Below are 24,331 nucleotides of genomic sequence, written 5' to 3'. Positions count from 1 at the left end.
AAATCTGCAGCTACAAGAAAGCAGTTTGCCTCTGAATACCACAGAACATTGTCTCCCCATCTGGCAGTAACTAGAATCAATACCCCTCCCATATACCCTGGGGGGGAGATACAGCGAGGGCATTGACACCATCGCCTTCCTTCCTTGTATCTCCCCAAGTTTAAAAAAAAAAATTATTTGGACATGAGTGCAGTTGGCAAAGTCACATTGATCACCCCCTTTTTCGTTACCTTGAGAAGGTGATGGTGATTTGGAGGCCATTATTTGATCAAGTGCTTCCTGTTGAATCAAAAAACAGCCCGAAGACCCAGAAAGAGACTAAGTTAAATTTCCAGAGTAATGCAGCCTATAATTCCTTGGTGCAGGTGTAAGCAGCGCAGATATAATGGGGGAGAGATCTTAGTGAATCATGCTGAATGGGAGTCCATTGTTTCTGGCTCCAGCAAACGAAAAGGGGAAAACTGAAAGTAATCTGAAGAGTTGCCATGCCCCAGTTCTGCTGCGCACATGGGTTGCTTATTCAGCAGTGGAGTGCTGGAGATGTTTGATCATGATGGTGCCATTTTCTAGTCATGGTAAAAGATTTTTAAGGGTGCCTTGTGGAATCCAGAGCTTCCAGCAAACAATTAGAGCCAGATCCAGCTCACTGTCCCCAGGCCTTCCCCATTGGCAGATGTTAGCTGGCTCTTGGGCTTCCTCCTAACCAGGCCTGATGGTAGTACCTACTGAGCTGGTGACCAATGGATCTTCCGGCCCAGGTGACATAGGTGGAAACTCTAAATAAAGAAGTCGACTCCACCGAGGAGCATGCTTAATGAAGTTGAGCCAGAGGAAAAGTTCGCAAGCCTGGCTCTTGCTCTTGGCTGGCACATCAATCCTCCCCAAGTGCCTGAGGCACAGCAAGTGAGAAAGATGGACACCAATCCACATGCCTATGGAAATTCACAAAACATTGGCAATGGGACCCTCAAGATCCAATATTGTTGTAATGGGCAGTAAAAAAACAATCCCAAGCTCTGCTCCTGTGGCTGCCTGTGAGCTGCTATGTGAGGGGTTGCTGCCTGTCACTTGTTAACTTATGATATCCAACACGCTTTCCTGCAACAAAAACAGAAAATGCTGGAAAAACTCAGCAGGTCAAACAGCGTCTGTGTAGAGAGAGACAGAGCTAACATTTCTTCTTCAGAGCCAAGTCATACGGACTCGAAACATTAACTCTTCTCTTTTCCTCCACAGATGCTGTTAGACCTGCTGAGTTTTTCCAGCATTTTCTGTTTTTGTTTCAGATTTCCAGCATCTGCAGTATTGTGCTTTTACACTTTCCTTCAAGCATGGCTTCCCTGCTACAAGTGTAGAATTGCTGAATTTACTTAGTATCTCTAAATTATATACTATAATCATATGCTCTAGTATCTAATTATGATATCAAATAATCTAGTTTCTATTTTATGTTTCATGCTATATATTATGCTCTTGAATCTCTAATTTATACTATATTATATACTCATATCTCTATCTTGCATACACTACTACATGAATCTATTTTAATTGCAAATATTAAAACAATGTACAACTTCACTCACAGGGTGAATTGCTCTGTTTGAGCTCTTTTTTTCTAAGTCGTGCATAATTATGATTGAAGTATTTCCTAATGACCCCTAATGTAGTCATTCTCGGAGGTCAGGATCTAAACGTGGTTTTGCATCATGTGCTCTCTCCCCTGTTACCCATTGTTTTCTCTTTGTGTGTGTATGTGTGTGTGATTAGGGCCTGCAGACTTAAGAAGAAAGCACAACACGAGGCCAACAAAATCAAGCTGTGGGGTCTGAACACTGAGCATGGTAAGTATATCCACCTCTGCACTGCCAACCAGAGCTGGATTAAGAATTGTAGCGTGTGGTGGGGGGAATGTCCTTTTGAAGCAGGAACATTTGTGGGGTCTGCCCCGTTCCCCCTCCATCCACCTTGGGTCCTGTGGGAGATACAGTTCTCAAGCCTGAGGGCCAGCCCCCTGTCTCTACCGCCCTGGGTTCCTGGCCTGGCTCTGAGAGGTGGCACTGTGCCGGAGCTGGAAAAATACAGGGAATTGAGCAGTTGGACCTGGCAAAGACCAGTCTCTGGGCAGCAAAATAGTGCCTGATGTTTGATAAATGTGCACATTTCTCATTACATCTGCCGACTGCCCCCACAACCCCACTGCTTCCTGTATCAGGTCAGACTCTGTGAGACTTGTGTGCAGTGCACACTCTGCATTAACTGGAAGTTTTTTTTCATTCACAGCAACTAAATTTACCTTCCATCGTGGTTATTTTTAAGTTGCTGTTTGTGAGGCCTTTCTTTGCAAAGTTTGGCTGCCTCATTTTCCCCATAACCCTCCATAAACAATTTACAGGCTTAAATAAGGTTTGCGGACATTCTGAGGATGTGATAATGTATAAATGCTCTTTCCCTCCTTCCTTGATAAGCCTTCCAATTCAATCATCAATACCTTGGCCTTTGCTTCTTTTTGCACAGCAAGATGAAATAAATAGAGAAAAAAGGTTCTAAAATCCACCTTTTGGAACAGAATTGTTAGAATTTCTAGAAAATAAATTAGTCATTTGGTGGTTCTCTTGGTTTTGAGAGGTGATATCTGTTTGCAGTTGAGGATCCATGTCCTAACCATCCTCGGCTTTTATCCGGCCTCCCCATTAATTCCTATTACTTTAAATTTGTGCTCTCTGGTTGCCATCTAATTAACTCGTGAAAGCAGCTCTCACTGTGTATCTTCACAATTTTGAAGCTCTTTTTGGCTCTAATAAGAAAAAAGAGAGACAATTGTTCAAGTCTCTTCATTAAAGTGACCCCTGAACTCTGCTACCAATTAATTTATAGAGCACTTTTAAGTTCTCTTTAATGCCTTTTGAATAATGAGGTGCCCAGAACTTATCACAATATATCAACTGTGGCATAATTAAGCTCGTGTACAAATGGTGGTTGTATCCAATGCCCCTAGATAAAAACCCTGAGGATTCAGTTTTCCTTCCTTTATAACCACCTACTTGCATTACCGCCTTTTGATAATCTACGTTTCTACAACCCAAAGTCCCTTTGTCCTGCGCTCTTAAAATCTCGACATTCTTTCCCTATTCTTGCTTTCACAATGTTTTACCAAAGATGATACTTTACTAAATTGTATCTTCTATCTATCTGCCCATTCTGCCAGCCAACCCATGTAATCCTGTAGTCTTTCAGTCGTCATCAGTTAGTTTAATCAACAAACCCTCTGCCTGGTTATTTATATCATGAACGTGGACAGACAATATAAAATAAGGGGTGAAATTTCGAAGGGGTTGCAGGAGCAGAAAGGCCTGGTATATATGTGCATAGATCATTGAAGGTGGTAGGACAGGCAGAGAGAGCAGTTAATAAAGCATATAGCATCCTGGGCTTTATTAATAGGGGCATAGAGTACAAGAGCAGGGAGGTTATGCTGAATTTATATAAGACACTCATTAGGCCTCAGCTGGAATATTGTGTACAGTTCTGGGCACCACATTATAGGAAGGATGTGAACACATTGAAGAGAGTGCAGAAGAGGTTTACGAGAATGGTTCCAGGGTAAGAGAAACTTCAGCTATGAGGTTAGATTGGAGGAGTTGGGACTGTTCTCCTTGGAGAGAAGCAGGCTAAGAGGAGATTTAATAGAGATGTTCAAAGTCATGAAGGGACTGGACAGAGTAGATAGGAAGAAGCTTTTCCTGCTCATAAACAGATCAAGAACGAGAGGGCACAGATTTAAAGTGATTTGCAAAAGAAGCAAATGTGATGTGAGGAAAAGCTTTTTCACACAGTGAGTGGTTCAGGTCTTGAATGCACTATCTGGAACTGTGGTGGAGGCAGGTTCAATCGAAGCATTCAAGAGGGCATTAGGTGATTATTTGAATAGAAACAACGTGCAGAGGTACAGAGAAAAGGCAGGGCAATGTCACTAAGCTATAATGCTCATTTGGAGAGCCAGTACAGACACGATGGGCCTATGCCGTTAAAATTCTCTGATTCTGTGAGGTATCAGCTTGGGTCATTTGGTTGTCATCTTGGGCTGTGGGTTCAAGCTTCACTCCCAAGACTTGAGCACATAATACAGGTTGACGCTGCAGTGCAGTACTGAGCGAGTGCTGCATTGTTGACGTTGCAATCTTTGAGTTAAGTTTATGACCTGTCTGTTTAGACGAATGCTTCCGATCTTAGGGCAGCATTTGAAGAGGAACAGAGATTTTTCTTGGTGTCTTGGCCAACATTGGCCAAATAATAGACTTGCCTCACCCCATGGCCTTTTGGAGAATCTTGCTATGTGGAAATTGGTGGCCATGTTTGCTTAGATCAGCAAATTAATTTGTTGTATCTTAAACAATTTTTGGAGATGTTTTCTGTCAGATGAGATAAGATCATATGGAAAATGCAAACGATTTTTTTTTGTTAATTCTTGTTTCTTTTGTCACAAGATAACTTACTTAAAGTTATTGTCGCAATCAAGCGGCAGATTATGCAGCGAGTGGAGAGCAGCGATGGGTCCGAAGAAGAGAGCATGACTGAAAAACTGGATAAACTAATGAAAGACACAATCGGTAAGGACTAGACCAAGCTTTTGACTTTGAGGGAGCGTTTAGTAGGGACACCCATGAAATCTAGTTTGAAACTTGGCCAAAATTTTAATATCCTGGGCTGTATTAATAGGGGCATTCTCTCCGTAAAGCCCTGTAGTGAGCTTTGACAAGTGTAATCTGGTTTCAGTTGGGTAGGAATTTGCAATGCTGTGTATTTGGCAATTTATTGGTAACTTTCTGTCATTATGTTGAGATGTGGAAACATCATAACATTATAAGTGTTGTCTTGGAGGGTGAGTTGTATCACTGTACCAGAATAGGCAGACTTATAAAAAATTATTCATGGGAATGTGGACATCGCTGGCAAGGCTGGCATTTAAAATCCATCTCTAATTGTCCTTGAGAAGATGATGGTGAGTTGCTGTCTTGAAATGCCGCAGTCCATGTGGATTATAGTTCTTTGTAGCAGTTTGTGGTGGCTTGCTAGGCCATTTTGGAAGGCAGTAAAGCAGATTGCTGTAGTGCTGAAGCCATGTATAGGCTGGGTAAGGATAATGAGCCTCTTTTCCTAAAGGAGTTTAGTACACCAGTTGGGTCCTTATGGTCATTACTGATGCTAGCTTTTTATTCCAGATTAATTGAATTTAAATTGCCCAGCTATCGTAATGAGAATTGGACTTGGTCCAGATCATTAGTCCAAAACTCTGGATTACTAGTTCAGTAACTGCTGTGCTAGAGTAACTAGGCTACCTCACTCATTTACCCTGCAACTTGCATCCCTTATACCTCATGAATGTTGACATTGGATTTGCAAGGGATAGAAAAAAAACATTCAATCTTTTCTACATTACCATCCAATTACTTGGGGGGATAAAAGCAGAGGAAGCACAAATTTGTAGCGCAAATTCTTAGAGCCCATTGGACTAAGACCTATAGTAGCTCTGGATTTGAATACAGAAGCAGAATTATGCAAGGAGAACTCGCCAAGCCTCTTCAGACAGTGCCTTCCAAACCGATGACCACTCCCACCTAGATGGACAAGGACAGTAGACACAGGGGAGCACCACCAGCTGCAAGTTCCCCTCCAAGCCGCTCACCAACCTGACTGGTTCCTTCACTGTTGCTGGGTCAAAATCCTGGAACTCCCTCACTAAAGGCACTGTGGGTGTACCTATACCACGTAGACTGCAGTGGTTCATGAAGGCAGCTCACCACCACCTTCTCGAGGGCAACTAGGGTTGGGCAATAAATGCTGGCCCAGCCAGGAACGCCCACTTCCCATCAATGAATTAAAAAAAAATGTTCTGTTCAGTAGTGGAGATACCAGTTCTCAAAACAGTGAACTGAAGGGGAAATCATTCAATATTGCTGAATGCTCTCTTGGCTTTGGGACATTTGTGGTTTGTACCTGTTCTGTAATGTGCGCCATTGCTGAACTGCTAGGGCTTCCTCAATAATATATAAAAACAGAAAATGCTGGAAATATTTGGCTTACTTAATATTTGTTCAATGTTCTGAATAAGTCATATTGGACTCGAAACGTTTACCCTGTTTCTCTCTCCACAGATGCTGCCAGACCTGCTGAGTTTTTTTCAGCACTTTGTTTTTTATGTCAGATCTCTAGCATCTGCAGTATTTTGCTTTTGTATCTGTTTAATATTCATGGTTTATTCTGTTAAAAATTGGATTTGATAAATGTATCGTGTCTAGCTTTATATTTGCAGCATTTCTGAGCATTGGATATCTATTTATGCAAGACTCTTGTCTGACTTGAGGTTGCATTGATCCCTCAGGCTGAGAATTCAATATGTAGTTGTATCAACCTTGCAATTATTGCGTAAAGTGAACTTCCCACACTCAGGTGGATAATGACTGAAGGAAGTCATTGATATGATAGATCTCTGATATGAAGCTAGTACAAGCTGCCTTTTAATCAGTCATTCATAGCAACTGTTTTGTTGGTTACTCAGTATTCTAGTTAATTGTGTGATTCACTTTTGAGCTGTTCCAAAATGAAAGGTGCTGTAAAATTCAGACATTCATGGTAAATGTGGGTTGCTCCCGATTGTTGTTGATGCTGCTCCAGAAGGATGGAATTATTACAGCCATGCCATAGAAAAGTTACAGCACGAAGGAAGCCATTTGGCCCATTGTATCTATGCAGCTCTCAGCTGGTCCCTCTCCTTTTGTCTTTTCTCTGTAGTCCTGCAATATATTTTTTTCTCTCTCTTCAGATAATTATCCAACTTCCTTTTGAAAGCCACAAACGAATCTGCCTCCACCACACTCACAGGCAGTGCATTCCAGACCTGGATCACCAGCTGCATTTAAAAGAAGTTTTTGTCTTTTGCCAGTCACCTTAAATCAGTGTCCTTTGGTTCTGGACCCTTCTGCCACTGGGAATAGCTTTTCCCTATCTAGTCTGTCCAAAGCCCTCATGATTCTGAACGCCTATCTCAAATTTTCTCTCCGCCTCCTTTTCCCTAAGGAGAACAGCGTCGCCAATCTATCCATGTAACTGAAGTCCTTAATCACCGGAACCCTTCTTGTAAATTCTTACTGCAACTTCTCCAATGTATTCCCATCCTTATCGTATGCACACGTACTATTCACATGGTCTGGGGCACAAACTCTAATTACAGCAACACTGAGGTCAGTTAAAAGCTAATTACTCCAGGAACATTCTGCACTCAATTAAAAGGCATTTTCTGTTGCTAGGGCAGTTTCTCCATAGGTTTGCAATGATTGGTTGCTCTCTGCCCGCCCCCTCACACCCCCCAGGCCAATCACAAGCACTGTTGCTGTGACAGCTTGATCTTTTCAAGGGCAGTGAACAATTAAGAGAATTGCAGACGAGAACTAGTGTTTCTTTGGGAGACCCTTGGACTTGTAGCCCCCCTGAGTGACCACAATATATTTTGTAATAACTACTCAAACTAACTCCACTGGGGAAAAGTAATCTGCAATAAGTAACCTGCTAATTTAGACAGTTTAAATCGAAATACCAGATGCACTTTGTACTCTTATGATGTAGTTCTTGATTTTCTACCTGTAGTTCATGAGGTGAAACTTGCGGTCAGCAGTTACGTAGAGTTATTGATCAATTTATTACACCAGCAGAGATTTACACTAGCTGCTTAAGGTTACACATGATTAATTGCCATATTTAGATGTTATACTTGATTCATTATATAAGATACTTCAAACCTCTGAATTATTCTCTATAAGCTATAAGCCAGACTTAGAATCATCAGAACTTTCGTAACTCCAACAGCTGTGGAGTTAAATCAGTCTCTTTTTTTAAAAAAAAAGATTTGTTTTATTGTGAGGGGAATTGACTATAAAAGTAGGGAGGTTATGCTTCAGCTGTACAGGACACTGGTGAGACCACATCTGGAGTACTGTATACAATATTGGTCTCCTTATCTAAGAAGGATGTAAATGCATTAGAAGCAGTTCAGAGAAGGTTTACTAAACTAATACCAGGAATGGACGGGTTATCTGATGAGGAAAGGTTGGACAGGTTAGGTTTGTATCTGCTGGAGTTTAGAAGAGTAAGAGGCGACTTGATTGAAACCTTTAAGATCCTGAGGGGTCTTAATAGGGTCGGTGGGAGAGGCTGTTTCCTCGTGGGAGAATCTAGAACGAGAGGTTACCGTTTAAAAATAAGGAGTTGCCCATTTAAGACGGAGATGAGGGTAGTGAGTCTTTGTAACTCCCTTCCTCAAAAAGCAGTAGAAGCAGAGTCTTTGAATGTTTTCAGGCAGAGGTAGATAGATTCTTGATTAACAATGAAAGGTTACTGGGGGTAGGCGGAAGGTTACAGTCAGCAGCCATGACCTTATTGAATGGTGGAGCAGGCTCGAAGGGCCGAGTGGCCTACTCCTGTTCCTAATTCGTATGTTCGTGTGATTCGATCCTAGATTGGCCATTTGGAATTCTTCAAACTCCCAGACTGCCCTGCTGCATATTTTGTGTACTATCTTCATTAGCCAGATTGTCTTTCTAAGCAAATGAAATTGCTGGTACCTCTATCATACACAGCCAATTCCACAGCAAAATTCTCTGGAGTATTTGGAGAATCCTGGACTCGGACGTAGGGAATTGCTGCGTTTTACATTGAAGCAGGTATTCAGAGCTCATCCAGGATTCTAACCCCATTTCTGTCTCTGGACACACCAGCTAGTCACTATGCCTTTTATAACAATAAACAGAGGAATGAGAGGAAGGCAATTCATCCCCTTGTGCCTGCTCCGCCATTCAATTAGGTCATAGTTAATCTGTCCTTAATTCACGTTTCCTTGTCTTAGCTGCATATTGTTTAATACCCTTACTTAACAACAAAAATCTATCTCAGTCTTGAAATCTCTAATTGTCTCAGCGTCCTCAGTCCTCTTGCGGCATTGTGCTCTAGATTTTTACTACCCTTGTATGAGGAGGCGTTTCCTGATTTCACTCCTGAATAACTTAGCACTAATTTTAAGATTATGCCCCTTTGTTCTTGATTTGCTTGCCCCCTATTTCCACCAGGAAATAGTTTCTCCATATCCGCCCTATTGAATCTTTTTAGCATCTTAAACACCTCGATTCAATCACCCCTCAAACTTCCATAATTACTGGATTTTAAAAAAAAATTATTCTTTCCCGGGATGTGGGCGGCGCTGGCTTGGCCAGCATTTACTGCCCATCCCCGAGAAGGAATGCAAGTCAAGTTTATACAAGCTGCTTTCTTAACCTGCTAAATTCCAGTGGCATTCTGAAATCGTAAAGGATTTAACCAGCTTTTGGTAAAGATTCTTCCACATCCCTTCTCCGGTTCTGAGTTGTCTGATCATGATGCTGTTGCTTGCAGCACAGCACACCTCAATGTTAGTATCCACACGAGGCAAGGCCTACTTAGACTTGACCTTCTTGGTTCTGCTGTGCACTGCTCATGATTACCCCTGTTTCCCTGTTGCCTTGTGCTCGAGCCTCTGCTTTCCTTTTGTCTACGTGTGACCCATTCTTCCATTTGTGGGTTTATTAAAAAATAGCAAAAAAAACAGTGGATGCTGGAAATCTGAAATGGAATAACCAAGTGCTGGAAAATCTCAGTCGGTCCGGCAGCATCTCTGGAGCAAGAAACAGAGTTAACGTTTCCTGTTCCAAAATGACTTCCATTTGTGCTGCTGCATCCTTGATAGTTAAATCTTTGACCCTCCTCTGCTAGTCCTGCGCTTTGTTTCTGACTTGAGTGCCTACCTTTGTTTGTTCTGAGTCACTTGCTTTCTCCACGTACATCCCCGGTTTCCCTATGCCTCTCTCCAATTTTGTTTCCTTTACTGTCACTCCCTTCGTTCAAGTCCCTCTCAGCCCTTCCCGTTGTTCTGCAAGATAAATCTTCCCTTTCCACTTTTTTTGGTGCTTTTCCAATAGCCGGAGCCTGACCCAGGGTCTGGGATATTGAAGTTATTAAAGTCCCATTCTTAGAGCCTTACCTTATCATGCCTTGGTTTACATGTTACAAAAATGGGTGGTTGTTCCTTAAGTTTGTACTAATAAAACTAGTTTCAGTGGTTAGAATGTGAAACTCGTGTATGACAGGGGGCAGTTGAAGTGAATAGCATTTAAGAGGATGCTAGATAAACACACGAGGGAGAAAAGAATAGAAGAAAAGAATGTTGCTGGGGTGGAAGGAGACTTGAGTGGAGCATAAACACCAGCCATGGACCAGTTTGTTACTGTGCTGTTAACACTTTGTAAAAATTGTTGCACTGAAATCTCCTCCCTATGATGCCCTCCTCTGCATCTCTCCCACTCCCCCCCCGCCACCAACCCCCATTTAAAAAAAACACAAGGTGGACAGGATTGTGTTTAACTTTTAATTCAATCTATTGAGAAACACAAGGTCAAGAATACAGCCAAGGTTAGAAAGACTAGGAAAGAAGGCCAAAATAAATCTAGGAGCAATAACTATGGAGGCTGGGGATGGGTTTTAGTAAACTAGAGATTGCAAGTGGAAGGGGAGACTGAGGAAGGGAAGGGGCTTCTGAAGTTGGGGAAAGGTGTGAGTTTGAGGCAAGAGTCAATGTCGTGAATGTTAATTTCCATAGTGAATACAAGTGGTGTCATCTAAATCTTCTGCCGGGCAGCTGCTATCTCAGGAAGATCAATGAGCTTATTTCACAGTGTCAGACAGATATGATTCATACTAGAAGCATTGTACCCTTCAGCCCATCAGATAACTGCTGTGTGCACGCAAGCAACCGGGAACCAGCGTTCAGCCCTGCATGTTCCTTGACCTTGCCCAGGGGGCATGCTTATTTCTTGGACTTGACATATGTTGTTAAGAAGGCCCGGGTTTTTTGGCAGTGGTCGGCGGTGATGTCATTGATTAACGAGATACGTCTTTTGGCTGCTGGTCCCTACAGTTTCCCGATTTGGATCAGTTTTTTTTTTCCAAAACCCACACAAGACTTCACAGCCAACATTCCGCAGCATGAGGAAAATATTAATTACACCAGTAGATTAACACTTTGAAAACTTGGCCGGGTTTTTTTTGTTGATCCACCCTTTCTTTATTTTCACTATTCTTTTGCCTTCTGTCTCTCCCTGTTTTCTTTCTCTCTCTGGCTTGCACGTGCTCTCTTCCGCCCCCATGCTCTCGATCCCTCTCTCCCTTCCTCTTTCTCTGATCTGATTGGTTCCTGTAGTCCTGTACTCAAAGGCCAGCGGATCACCTTGTTGCAACAAAGGGACTTCATAAAAAGGGTATGTGAGAGAGGCAGTTTGAACACGGAGGGGTGGCAGGGGTCTTGGAAGGAAGACACTTTTTAGGGGAGAATTTTGAAGGAACATCTGAAAGTAGTGGACAGGAAGCCTGCTGGTCCGTGTAAGATGTCTCGCAAAGTGGAGGGCTTATGGTGGAGAGTTTGCATCTAATCCGACTGATGGGATGGAGAGGGCACAGGGTAGACTGACCCATGATTCCTGTGCCCCTCCAATTCTGGCCTCTTGTGCATCCCTGAATTTCAGTGCTTCTGTTGATGGCCATGACTTCAGCTGCTGAGGCCTTAAGCTCTCCAATTCCTCCCAAAAACACCAACACTCTGCCTCTCTACTTCTCTCTAAAAAAGCTCCTTAAATCCTACTACTTTTACAAGCTTTTGGTCACCTGACTGAATATCTCCTTATGTGGCTCAGTGTCAAATTTTGTTTGATCATCACTCCTATGAAGCAACTTGGGATGTCTTTATTTGTGAAGGCGTCACATAAATGCAGACTTGTTGTTGTGCCTGCCTTCTGTGCTTGTGACAGATTGAAATCCTCTGCCCTGATTGGACCCTTTGGGTGGGTCAATCAGAAAGTAATCTGAAGCATTAAGTTGTGCGATCGTGCGTGAGGTTTACACGCGCGTTCACTACTTGAGTTGATGTCTGTAAAATGCCTGTCTCCTGCTCAGCCTGCTGATGCGCATATTTCCAAGATCTTTATCCATTAATGTCTCACTTGTCAGTGTTGATGTTGGGCCAGCTGCCTCCAGCCCCACCCCGCTGGGTGCCGGGGTACAATGCACGAAGCCTCGTGGCTGGATTCCATTGTTCATTCCCACTCGAAAAACATTTGTGGGGAAGATTAGTAAAAAAGCTCCATTATGTAGAATGATGTGCTGTTTCTACGGCACAGAAACAGGCTCTTTGGCCCAACAGGTCTCTACTGTTGCTTATCCTTCGCGTAAGCCGCACAAGTGTTTTCAAAAATGGGACGTGAATTGGCCGAGCACATGTAGAGGGGACTTGGCCAGGATCACAACCAGAGAAAGAACTGCAAACAAGTGTGGGATGAGGAGGATCACAAGGATTTCAAAACCTGCTGGAGGAATGTAAGGAAAGCTCTCCACAAAGCATGGGAAGATTATGTCTCTGAGCATCTTACCACCTCTATTAAGAAGAATCCTAAGAGCTTCAGGTCATTCATTAAGAAAACCAAAAAGGAAGAAGTGGGCTTTCCAGATATCAAAGTAGACAATATGTGATCCTAAAGGTAAAGCAGATGCATTAAGTGATCAATTTTCTAGTGTATTTACCAGAGGAGATTTAACATGCATCCCCAGCTTAGACAGTGACCACTTACCAGAAATACTAAACCAGTAAAGAGGGTGTTTTGAAATTATTGCAAGAAATAATCCAAATAAAGCTCTAGGTCCAGATGAAATCCTTCCCTGGATTTTAAAGTTAGCAGCTGACAAACTGGCCCCAATATTGGAGGCAGTCTCTTTCAGAATCAGTCAGCACCAGCTACTTGCCAGACCAGTGAGACAAGCAAACATCTGTGACATATTCCCAAAAAAAAAGAGGGTAAAAGTCAGCCAAAAAGCTGTAGACCAGTATGTCTTAGCAGCGTCATTTGCAAATTGCTCAAACATATTGTTTGTTCTCATGTCTTGAAGCACTTTGAAGCTCACAATATCCTGGTAGTCAGCGTGGTTCTCAGTCGAAAAGATCATCCAAAACATAGCTCTTACAGACTGTTGATACTTAGCTTCAAGTATCGAAAGAGATTAAACTCATGCAGTACTAAATTCCTCAAAAACCTTTGATGAAGTGCCTCATGAAAAGCTCTTGCTTAAACTTCACTACTATGGATCAGGGGGACGTTATTAAATTGGATCCGGCACTTCCTTACCAACAGAAGACAGTGTGATGGGGAATCACCCTCTCCTAGAGATGTCCTGTCCGGAGTACATAGGGGAACTGTGTTGGGACCTTTACTCTTCTTCACGTATATAAACGACCTACCCAACAACTTAAAAAGCGGGGTGCAACTACTTGCAGATGACTGTATGGTTTGTGCATCAGGGAAAGTGCAAGATTGCACCAATTCACTGCCAGATGACCTTCTGGAATTGCAGGACCAATGGGAGATGGCATTCAATGCCAAAAAATACTGTCATGTACATCACCAACAAAACGGATCAACCAACAGATAGCTTTAAATTCTGTAATCAAATTCTCCAACAGTCATACCTGAATGTTCATCTTAAAAACGATCTTCAATGGGGGATTCCATATTCAGCAGATAACATCCAGGGTCCTTGAATTTCTAAGGAGGAATCTTTGGCACTGCAAAAAAAAGATCAGAGTTATAGCTTGTCAAACATTTGTTCATCCAATCCAGGAGTTTGCAAGTTGTGCGTGTGAGACCCTTAAATGGCGAGAGATATAAATAGGTTTGAAGCGACCGCAAGATGTGCTGCATGAATCCGCATGGGGAATACACCAGTGTCACACCCTGGATCAAAGATTCGGGATGGGAATCACTACAGCAAAGGAGGGAATAAAATAGGCTGACCGTGTTCTGTAAAATATGGAATGGCCTGGCAGGAATTGACAGAAACAAGTACCTGGTGCCCTCCGGCAATGACAAAACGCCAGGTAGCCATCCACACAAACTACAGACCAATTGTTTCCAAGGCTGTGTATCAACAATGTTTCTTCCCAAAGACAATCCCCACAATGGAACAAGCTACCAAAAGAAATAATCACAGCCCCATCATTTGAAATCTTCAAGAGCCATCTTTAGATTATCTCCATTTAAAAGTTTTCATTATCAGGACTACCATCTCAGCAGGTCATGCCTGGTTTAGCTAGCGGTACTCATGTAACTGTTGGTGGAATAAGGATATCAGTCTGTGATACCGACACAACTAAAGCAGAATTTTAATACAGTTAGTTAATAGTTACTCTTTCATCGCTCTATCTTTAATATCATGTAAAATTACATATACATGTGTGTAAACTTCATTAAAATAAGTTTTCATTGTTTGACTAATGAAAAGTCAGAATTCAGGTTAGCTTCTGCACTGAGGGAGTGCTGCAATGTCTGAGATGCCATTTTCTGCATTGACGGGAGTACTGCATTATTTGGAGTGCCATTTTCGGAATGAAGCATTAAATTGATGGCTGCTCGGCTGGATTTTTTTTTATTATTCATTTACGGGATGTGGGCGTCTCTGGCTGGGCCAGAATTTGTTGCCCGTCCCTAATTGCCCTTGAGAAGGTGGTGATGAGCTGCCTTCTTCAACCATTGAAGTCCCTGTGGTATAGTTACACCCACAGTGCTTTTAGGGAGGGTGTTCCAGGATTTTGACCCAGTGACAGTGAAGGAATGGTTATATATTTCCAAGTCAGGATGATGAGTGGGTTGGAGGGGAACTTCCAGGTGGTGGTGTTCCCATGTCTGTTGCCCTTGTCCTTCTAGGCGGAAGCGGTTGTGGGTTTGGAAGGTGCAGCCTAAGGAGCCTTGGTGAATTCCTGCAGTGCATCTTGTAAATGGTACACACTGCTGCCACTGTTTGTCGATGGTGGAGTGAATGTTTGTGGAAAGGGTGCCAATCAAGCAGACTGTTTTGTCCTGGATGGTGTCAAGCTTCTTGAATGTTGTTGGAGCTATACTTGTCCAGGCAAGCAGAGAGTATTCCATCACATTCTTGACTTGTGCCTTGTAGATGGTGTACTGGCTTTGGGGAGTCAGGAGCTGAGTTACTTGCAGCAGGATTCCTAGCCTCTGACCTGCTCTTGTAGCCACAGTATTTATATGGCTAGTCCAGTTCAGTTTCTGGTCAATGGTAACCCCAGGATGTTGATAGTGGGGGATATAGTGATGGTAATGCCATTGAATGTCATGGGGCAATGGCTAAATTCTCCCTTGTTGGAAATGGTCATTGCCTGGCACTTGTGTGGCGTGAATATTACTTGCCACTTGTCAGCCCAAACCTGGATATTGCCCAGATCTTGCTGCATTTGCTTCAGTATCTGAGGAGTCGCAAATGGTGCTGAACATTGTGCAATCAACAGCGAACACCCCCACTTCTAACTTTGTGATGAAAGGAAGGTCATTGATGAAGCAGCTGAAGATGGTTGGGACGAGGACACTATCCTGAGGAACTTCTGCAGTGATGTCCTGGAACTGAGATGATTGACCTCCAACAACCACAACCATCTTCCTTTGTGCTCTGTATGAGCCCAGCCAGCAGTGAGTTTTCCCCTTGATTCCCATTGACTCCAGTTTTGCCAGGGCTGCACTCGGCCAACTGCTGCCTTGATGTCAAGGGCAGTCATTCTTATCTCACTTCTTAAGGTCAGCTCTTTTGTCCATGTTTGACTCAAGGCTGTAATGAGGTCAGAAGATGAGTGACCCTGACAGAACCCAAACTGAGCATCAATAAGCAGGTTATTGCTAAGCAAGTGCCGCTTGATAGCACTGTTGATGACCCCTTCCATTACTTTACTGATGATGGAGAGTAGACTTGGCCAGGTTGGATTTGCCCTGCATTTTGTGTACAGAACATGGCTGGGTAGAGGCCAGTGTTGTAGCTGTACTGGAAGAGCTTGGCTAGGGGGAGGTATGTTCTGGAGCACAAGTCTTCAGTACTATTGCTGGAATATTGTCAGGACCAATAGCCTTTGCAGTATCCAGTGCCTTCAGCCATTTCTTGATATCATGTGGAGTGCATTGAATTGGCTGAAGACTAGCATCTGTGATGCTGGGGACCTCCGAAGAAGGCTGAGATGGATCATCCCCTTGGCACTTCTGGCTGAAGATTCTCGCAAATGCTTCAGCTTTATCTTTTACCCTGAGCTGCTGGGCTCCTCCATCATTGAGGAAGGGGATATTTATGTAGCCTCCTGCTCCAGATAGTTGTTTAATTGTCCACCACCATTCACGACTGGATGTGGCAGGACTGCAGAGCTTAGATCTATCCGTTGGTTGTGGGATCGCTTAGTTCTGTCTATCGCTTGCTGTTGATGCTGTTTGGCACACAAATAGTCCTGTGTTATAGCTTCACCAGGTTGACACCTCATTTTTAGGTATGCCTGGTGCTGCTCCTGGCATGCCCTCCTGCACTCTTCATTGAACCAGGGTTGATCCTCTGGCTTGATGGTAATGGTAGAGTGGGGGATATGTCAAGCCATGAGGTTACAGATTGTGGTTGTGTACAATTCTACTGCTGCTGATGGCCCACAGTGCCTCATGGATGCCCAGTCTTGAGTTGCTAGATCTGTTCAAAATCTATCCCACTTAGCAAGGTGATAGTGCTACATAACACGATGGAGGGTATCCTCAATGTGAAGATGGGACTTCATCTCCACAAGGACCGTGCGGTGGTCACTCCTACCAATACTGTCATGGACAGACGCATCTGTGACAGGCAGGCATGTTGGTGAGGTATGTTTTTCTCTCTTGGTTCCCTCACCACCTGCCGCTGACCCAGTCTAGCAGCTATGTCATTAGGACTCTGCCAGTTTGGTCAGTAGTGGTGCTGTTGAGCCACTCTTTGTGATGGACATTGAAGTCCCCCACCCAGAGTACATTCTGGCACCCTCAGTGCTTCCTCCAAGCAGTATTCAACATGGAGGAGCACTGATTCATCAGCTGAGGGAGGGCGGTACAGGGTAATCAGCAGGAGGTTTCCTTGCCCACGTTTGACCTGATGCCATGAAACTTCATGGGGGCTGGAGCCGATTTTGAGGGCAACTCCCTCCCGACTATATACCACTGTGCCTCCCCCTCTGCTGGGTCTGTCCTGCCAGTGGGACAGGACATACCCAGGGATGGTGATGGTGCTGTCTTGGACATTATCTGTGAGGATGACTATGTCAGGCTGTTGCTTGACCAGTCTGTGAAGCAGCTCTCCCAATTTTGGCACTAGCCCCCAGGGTCGACCGGGCTGGATTCGTTGTCGTTTCCATTGCCTAGGTCGATGCCGGGCAGTCCATCCGGTTTAATCCCTTTTTATTGACCTTATAGTGGGCACTGAGGGCATTTAAGAGTCAACCACATTACTGTGGATCTGGAGTCACATGTAGGTCAGACCAGGTGAGTACAGCACATTTTCTACTCTAAAGGACATTAATAAACCAGATGGGTTTTTACAATAATCGATGATGGTCATCATTAGACATTTAATTCCATTTTTTTTTATTGAATTCAAATTGCCCAATCTGCCGTGGTGGGATTCGAGCCCGGGTCCCCAGAGCATTACCCTAAGTCCCCGGATTACCAGTCCAGTGACAATACCACTACGGAACATTAGTTTATAAGTTTGATTCACTCACCAAAATGGTCAATCATTGACCTTCGTTACTGTTACCCAGAATAATGAGACTTTAACCAGGCTCCTTTCAGTAAACAACAAACTTATTAGTTTATTATAAAACCAGTCTTGTCGAATAGAAGGGCAAAGCTTATTATCATACAGTATGGAATGTGAAAGTATACTAATTACTCATTCGAGATACCTGGTGTGTGTGTGTGTGTCTCACTCTCACTCACACACACACTCACACTCACTCACTCACACACTCACACTCACTCACACACACACACACACACTCACACACACACACACTCACACACACACACACACACACACTCTCACACACACACTCACACACACACACACACACTCACACTCACACACACACACACACACTCACACACACTCACACACACTCACACACACACACACACACTCTCACACACACACACTCACACACACACACACACACTCACACACACACACACACACTCACACTCACACACACACACTCACACACACTCACACACACACACACACACACACACACACTCTCTCACACACACACACACACACACACACACACACACAAAAAATAACAACAGAGGCCAAAGGTTAAAAGTCAGTGGTTTAAGGGAAAAGGAATGATCCTGAAACCCTTGAAATGGTGTCCGGATTATACAGTTAGGGTCTCAGCACTGACCTGTGAAACAATTGATGACTCTTGCACTCTTTTTTGATGGGTTCGAGGACCACTTTCAGGTACTCTATTCCAGCATGTAGCAACTTAGGAGCAACTTGTATTCACTTCCGGCTGTGGACTTGGCTTTGGGCTGCAAAAAGGCTGCTGTCTTCTTTTCACAAGCAGTTGGTCCTTTCTCTTCTCAAAGCAAAAACCAAAAGCAACTTTTTCCAGGCATAGTTTTTTTTCAGAGCCATAAACTACCATGTGACCTCTTTAGTACACAGTCCATCGGGGTCAAGAGGTTTCCAGCTTCTTTAAAACTGCTTAATTACCTTTTCTTGTAAAAGGATGTTTTTTCCAGGAATAGCAGAGTCCTGTATTAACCCTTTAAGGGACAGTGTCTTTTAAAACACACATTATTCCAGAATGTTCTTAGTCCTTGAAGATGAACCATTTCTGTGATTAAAGTATTCGTGATGATGTAAAAGATCCCATGGTGCTATTTTGAAGAAGAATAGGGGAGTTGTACCTGAGTCCTGGCCAATGTTTCTCCCTTATGCCAACACCATGGAAAACGTTAAGCGCTCCTTTCGTTTGTTGTTTGTGGGACCTATAACCGCATTTGTCTGCATAAGTGTCTGAGCATCAGAAGTAACTCATTGGCCATAAAGTGGAAATTGCCTGACAACGTGATATAAATGCCAGTTTGTTTGTTTGTTTCTCCTTCCCTCCAGTATTCTGGAGCTGTTCCAATCATTTCAAAGGGACAGGGGCTCTGGACAAAGGACACTCAACTTGGGGGAGAGGGAGGAGGACGAGGACGAGGTGTGGGAAGGTGATAAAATGCTCCTGATCCGCACTTGGCCGTCAGAGGGCATCCCCGTGTTAAATGGAAGGGGGTGTGTAGGATTATTGCAGTTAGCATTGTCTACCAAGTGTTTGGCAGCATCTCAACAGTGCAGCACATCCTTGGCATTGCAGTGGAGTTTTTGTGTTCATGCGAGGGATGTGAGCGTCATTGGGAAGGGCAGTAATTGTCACCCAGCCTTACTTGCCCTGAGAAAGCGGCGGCCTTCAACTTGAGCTGCTGGCTGACAGCCTGGTGAGCCAGTTCACTGGCTAGTTTAGAGTGAGCCATGTTGTTCATCCCCTGAAAGACACAGGCAACCAGCTGGTTTTTTTTTTTAACAACAATCCCAACATCTTCATAATCACTTTTTTTTACTGCGATCAACATTTTATTTCCAGATTTTTTTAAAAAACTGAATTCAAATTCTCAAATTGCCACTGTGGGAGTTGAATTCCTGTTCTCTAGATGGATTACTGTGCCATCAGTACATCATAACTACACCAGCATACTGTACCAATTTCTTCAAATCTATGTTTTTCCCTCACCCATCTTCCCTGATCTCTTACATATCTATGCTGGTGCCTCATTCCGCACAACCTATTAAAGTTCAAAACGATTCCTCGATTTTACAGTGATTAGGATGGAGGGCTTTAATCTCTCCCAACTCTAAATTCTCTGGTGGTTTCCTGGCTCCAGGTTTCCCCACCCTTCACCCACTATTGGTTGCGGAGTGGTCAGCAGCCTCGGTCCTGCTGTTTGGAGCTCCCTCTCTAAACCCCTCTGTCCGTCTAGCGCTCTCCTTCTGAAAAGCCTTTTCTAAATCCATCCCAACAAAGCTTCTAGTCATCCCTCCTCAACTCTCCCTGCCTCGTCCTGTGCTTAATTTCCTCCCATTTATTTGGGAGGTGCATTGTCCTGTCAAACTTACTTTATAACTACAGGTTGTTCTCTATCAGGCATATTGTCTTCAGACACAAAATACAAAATAAATGTGAGTTATTCACAGGGTATGGTCGTGTAATGGTTATGTGACTGGACTAGTGATCCAGAGATCTGGACTCCTCATCAGAGAATATGAGTGCAGATCCCACCATTGTAGTTTGAAAATTAGAATTTGGTTTTAAAACCCTGAAAATGAAAAGCTGATAACGTTGACAGCCGTGGTTCAGTGTATAAACACTCTTGCCTCCGAATCAGAACGTTGTGTGTTCAATCCCCAGAGACCTGAGCACAAAATCTTGGCTGACACTCCAGTACAGTACTGAGGGAATGCAGCACAGTTGGAGATGCTATCTCTCAATGAGACATTAAGCTGAGGCTCCCCCTGCACTCTCAGGTAAATGTAAAAGATCCTGTGGTCACTATTCCGAAGAAGGAGAGTTCTCCCTGGTATCCTAGTCAATATTTATCCCTCAATAAACATCAATTTTTAAAAAATAAATACAGGTTATCTGGCCATTATCTCACTACTGTCTGTGGGAGGTTGCTGTGTACAAAATTGGTTGATTGCATTACAGCGCTGACCGCACTCCAGAAGCAGTTCGTTGACTGTAAAGCACTCTGGGACATCCTGAGGTTGTGAAAGGCGCTATAGAAATGGAAGACTTTTTTTTGACCATGAACCTGCCGGATTGTCATTTAAAAATCCAAATGGTTCAGAAACCAAGGAAATCATTTTTGCTTAAATGTGAACTGCCTGCCCTGTGAAATGGCTTCGCAAGCCACACAGTTGTATCAAACCGCGAGAAAGAGTACCTCACGGGCTGCAGTGGTTCAAGAAGACGGCCCACCACCACCACCTTCACAGAACATCAAGGGCTGGGGCAATACATCTTGAGATTGAATATTTCGTTAAGGTTTATTTTCCTCACAGATATTCCAGCCTTCGCAGGACTGAACTTTGAGGCTGTATTTTGATCAGTTGCTGGGGAATTTCACAGCCCAATGGCTTGGAACCAGATAAGGAAAATGTGCAATGGCTTTGAACTGAAGAAATCTCAGAAATCAAAGGCACCAGTGGCTGATTTGTACCGAACGGGAAGGAGAGCAATTAAGGGCCTCGCATGCTCTGTGCTGGGTCTGGTCTTGCCTTGCTGTATGCTGCAGCAGATTTTGCAGTCGAGGGTTCTGGTATCTGATTGGCAGATTGGGCCAGCAGACATATCTCTGAGCTGCTTCTGGTGCTGATGAGTTGGCCGGGGCACAAGACAGGCCAGATGATTAGTTGTAATCTCTGCATTAGAACTTTAACCGTCTGATTTCCTCCGGCAAAAGAGAAATGATCTTTCTCATTCCCCTTGCGAAGAGGGGGGTGTTGGCCTTAAGTATTAATATTTGTAATAGAAAGTATAGTGTATCAAAGCAGCCTTGTAATTATTCTTAGTGTTGAAATTAAAAGTGGTCCTTTGCAAAGGTGGGGGGACAATCCTTTTTCTTTTCTGAGCTGCAAGGGTTCTGTCAGTATAATTTTTCAGTGGAGAATCTACTGTTGGAGTGATCAGTGCCAAACGCTAATCATTGTTTAGCTGCCTTGAATTAACCTAACAGTCCTGCACTGAGTATGCAAATGCTGACTCGGTGACTGCTCTAGGCCGCCACCACCATGTCCCAGCACCGAGGAGCTAACATCAGGCGATCATTTGAGCCTTGTAGAGCATCGGGGCTAAGACCAGTGTTGTCCTCACCTGATGGTTTGCGATGTGCGCTGCTTAGCGTGAGGGAATGGGCTAGGAGCCTGTTGTGGATTTCAGGAGGAACAACTTCTCTCAGCTGGCAGTTGGAGCACAGAGTCGCTTAGTAGTTGTGTCACTGAATGAGTGACCAAGAGGCCTGGCCTGATAATCTGAGGGCATGAGTACAAGCCCCACCAGAGCAGCTGTGGGGAATTTAAATTCAATTAATTAAATCAATTTGGACTATAAACAAAAACCAGTAACAGTAATGGTGATCATCAAACTGCTGAATTGTTGTGAAAACCGATCTGGTTCACTAATGTCCTTTTGGGAAGGAAATCTGCCGTTCCTACCCGGTCTGGCCTACATGTAACTCCAGGCCCACAGTAATGTGGTCAACTCTTTGGCTGCTCTCTGAAATGGCCTAGCAAGCCTCTTGGTTGTATTCTAGAAGGTGACTCACCCACCACCACCTCAGGAGCAATAAAGGATGGACAATAAATGCTGGCCCTGCCAGTGACAATCACACATCCTGTGAACCGAAAGGTATTTTTAAAAACTACTGAATGTATTGGAATCTTCAATACCTTCTCACAGACAGTCATTGTTTAGGGTAATTCTGGTATGAACTACATTTTTTTAAAAATTTAATTCTGGGATTATTGGCATGGACGAAGAGAGCAGCATTTACTGCCCATCCCTAGTTGCCTCAAGAAGGTTGTAGGCTGCCTTACTAAACCACTTGAGTTGTGGTTTGATACAACTGAGTCACTTGCATATTTACATTCGAGAGCAGGTAAGAGTCAGTTGTGTTGGTGTGGGGCTGGAGTCACATATAGAGCCAAATTAGGTAAGATCGGGGGGGTGCTCTTCCATAATGGCTGCAGGTTTTTATGACATTCGGGCCTAGTTCTCCTTTCAAGTATTTATCCCGTTCTATTTTGAAAGCTCCCGTTGAGCCTGTGTCTGCCAGTCCATCAAGTAGCTCGTTCCAAATCCTAACCACTTGTCGCTTAAATATGTTCTTCCTCGTGTGGCCTCTGGTTCTTTCGCAATCACCTTAAATCTGTGTCCCTCTGGTTAGCGACCCTTCAGCCATTGGAAACAGTTTCTCTTTATTTACTCTGTCTAAACTCTTCACAATTTTAAACACCTCCCTCGAATCTCCTTGTATCTTTCTCTGCTAGTAGAAGAACCAGAGTCATAACAGCACAGAAGGAGTCCATTGAGTCCATGCCAGCTCTCTGTGGAGCAATCCCGTTGGTCCCTATAGCTCTGCAAGCTTATTTCCCGCAAGTGTCCATCCAATTTCAGTTTGAAATCCGATAAATGAAAGATGATGGAATTTTTTTTTAAAAGTAAGGTTCTGATGAAAGGACAACTGATCTGAAAGGTTTTGGGGAGGAATTTTAACCTAACTCTCTGGTCCACTGGCTTTAGTAGAGAGTAAAACCAGCAGGGGACCCACCCGGCAGTGTCCTGACAGGCAGGGCTCGATTACAATCACCGCCCCCTTCAGACCTTCACTCTCTTGCTTCTCTCCCTGCAGATGCTGCTTGACCTGCCAAGTGCCTCCAGGATTCTCCTGAGTTTGTTTTTTTAATAAATAAAAGGTTTCTGTATCCCTACGAAACATTTGCTCTCGTGCTCATGTCGTGTTTGATTTGTGTGTTCTTGCGTTGCAGGGCGCTCTGTGGCGGGCCAGACATCGGAGTTTGTGAATGACGTGCTCGAGAAGGTGTCGGCCGGAGAGTCGGCTGGCGGACTGAGCTGACCATTGCGGACGTTGTCCTCGACCCGAAACCTCTGCTTAACGACGGGATGTTATTAAACAGCGGGAAGGCGGAGAAACAAAAAAGAAAAGAGAGGCACTATTCCTGCAGCAACCCATTCCCTTGCTGCCTGCATTTTTTTTTTGGTGTTTGGCCGGGGAGGGGCGGGGGTGGGGAACGTGTTTCTGAATTTGACCTTCTGTCCTGAGACCCTGCCTTCACCCACTTCCCCACACCCCACACTGCTGTGGTCTCCCCATGCTCCTCAATAGTTAGCATGCCTGGGAGACTGCTATGTGCCAACCTGTGTTATGGAGGGAAGATCCCAGGACGATTATGGGGTGCTTATGGTGACGGCATTAAGTGGCACAAGTAAATGCCGTCGATTTGGTAAGAATAGCAGATGGCTATTTTCATTTTTTTTTTTTCGCTCTGTCTTTTGACAAGTGTTTGAGTAAAGAGGCTGCATTGGCACAGAGACGTAGCACAGTTGTTGCTGTGACGCACACAAGGGACTTTTGTTGCTTCGAAATTATCCTAGTTACGCCAGAAAGCAAACTCTCCGAAATGTGCCAGCTTTCTTTGAACTCCTGTGACTCGTTTTCCACATTTTGACCATCCTTTTATTTAAGGAGAACTGTTGTTTTCAGAGTAGGAGTAGTGTTTTCTAAATCTCCCTCCACAATGC

General features: G+C 43.9%; 1 protein-coding gene across 3 annotated transcripts in view; it reads left to right on the top strand.

Annotated features, from left to right (window-relative positions):
• The window catches only part of LOC144675042 (CREB3 regulatory factor-like), a 51,196-nt gene extending 27,462 nt beyond the window's left edge, over nucleotides 1-23,734 (top strand). For all 3 annotated transcript variants that reach the window (XR_013574737.1, XM_078536105.1, XM_078536106.1), the window contains 3 exons: nucleotides 1,768-1,841; nucleotides 4,485-4,607; nucleotides 23,557-23,734. Coding sequence is in view for 2 of the 3 variants with exons in the window: in XM_078536105.1 (XP_078392231.1) it covers nucleotides 1,768-1,841; nucleotides 4,485-4,607; nucleotides 23,557-23,645 (286 nt within the window). In the remaining variant the exon portion in view is untranslated. The remainder of the gene's footprint in view (nucleotides 1-1,767; nucleotides 1,842-4,484; nucleotides 4,608-23,556) is intronic.
• Nucleotides 23,735-24,331: the final 597 nt, after the last annotated feature.

Source organism: Cetorhinus maximus, unplaced genomic scaffold, assembly GCF_964194155.1.
Source record: "Cetorhinus maximus unplaced genomic scaffold, sCetMax3.hap1.1 HAP1_SCAFFOLD_899, whole genome shotgun sequence".
NCBI classification, from domain to species: domain Eukaryota; kingdom Metazoa; phylum Chordata; class Chondrichthyes; order Lamniformes; family Cetorhinidae; genus Cetorhinus; species Cetorhinus maximus.
Note: the sequence above shows the minus strand (reverse complement) of the source record. Positions and strands in the feature narration are given on the sequence as shown.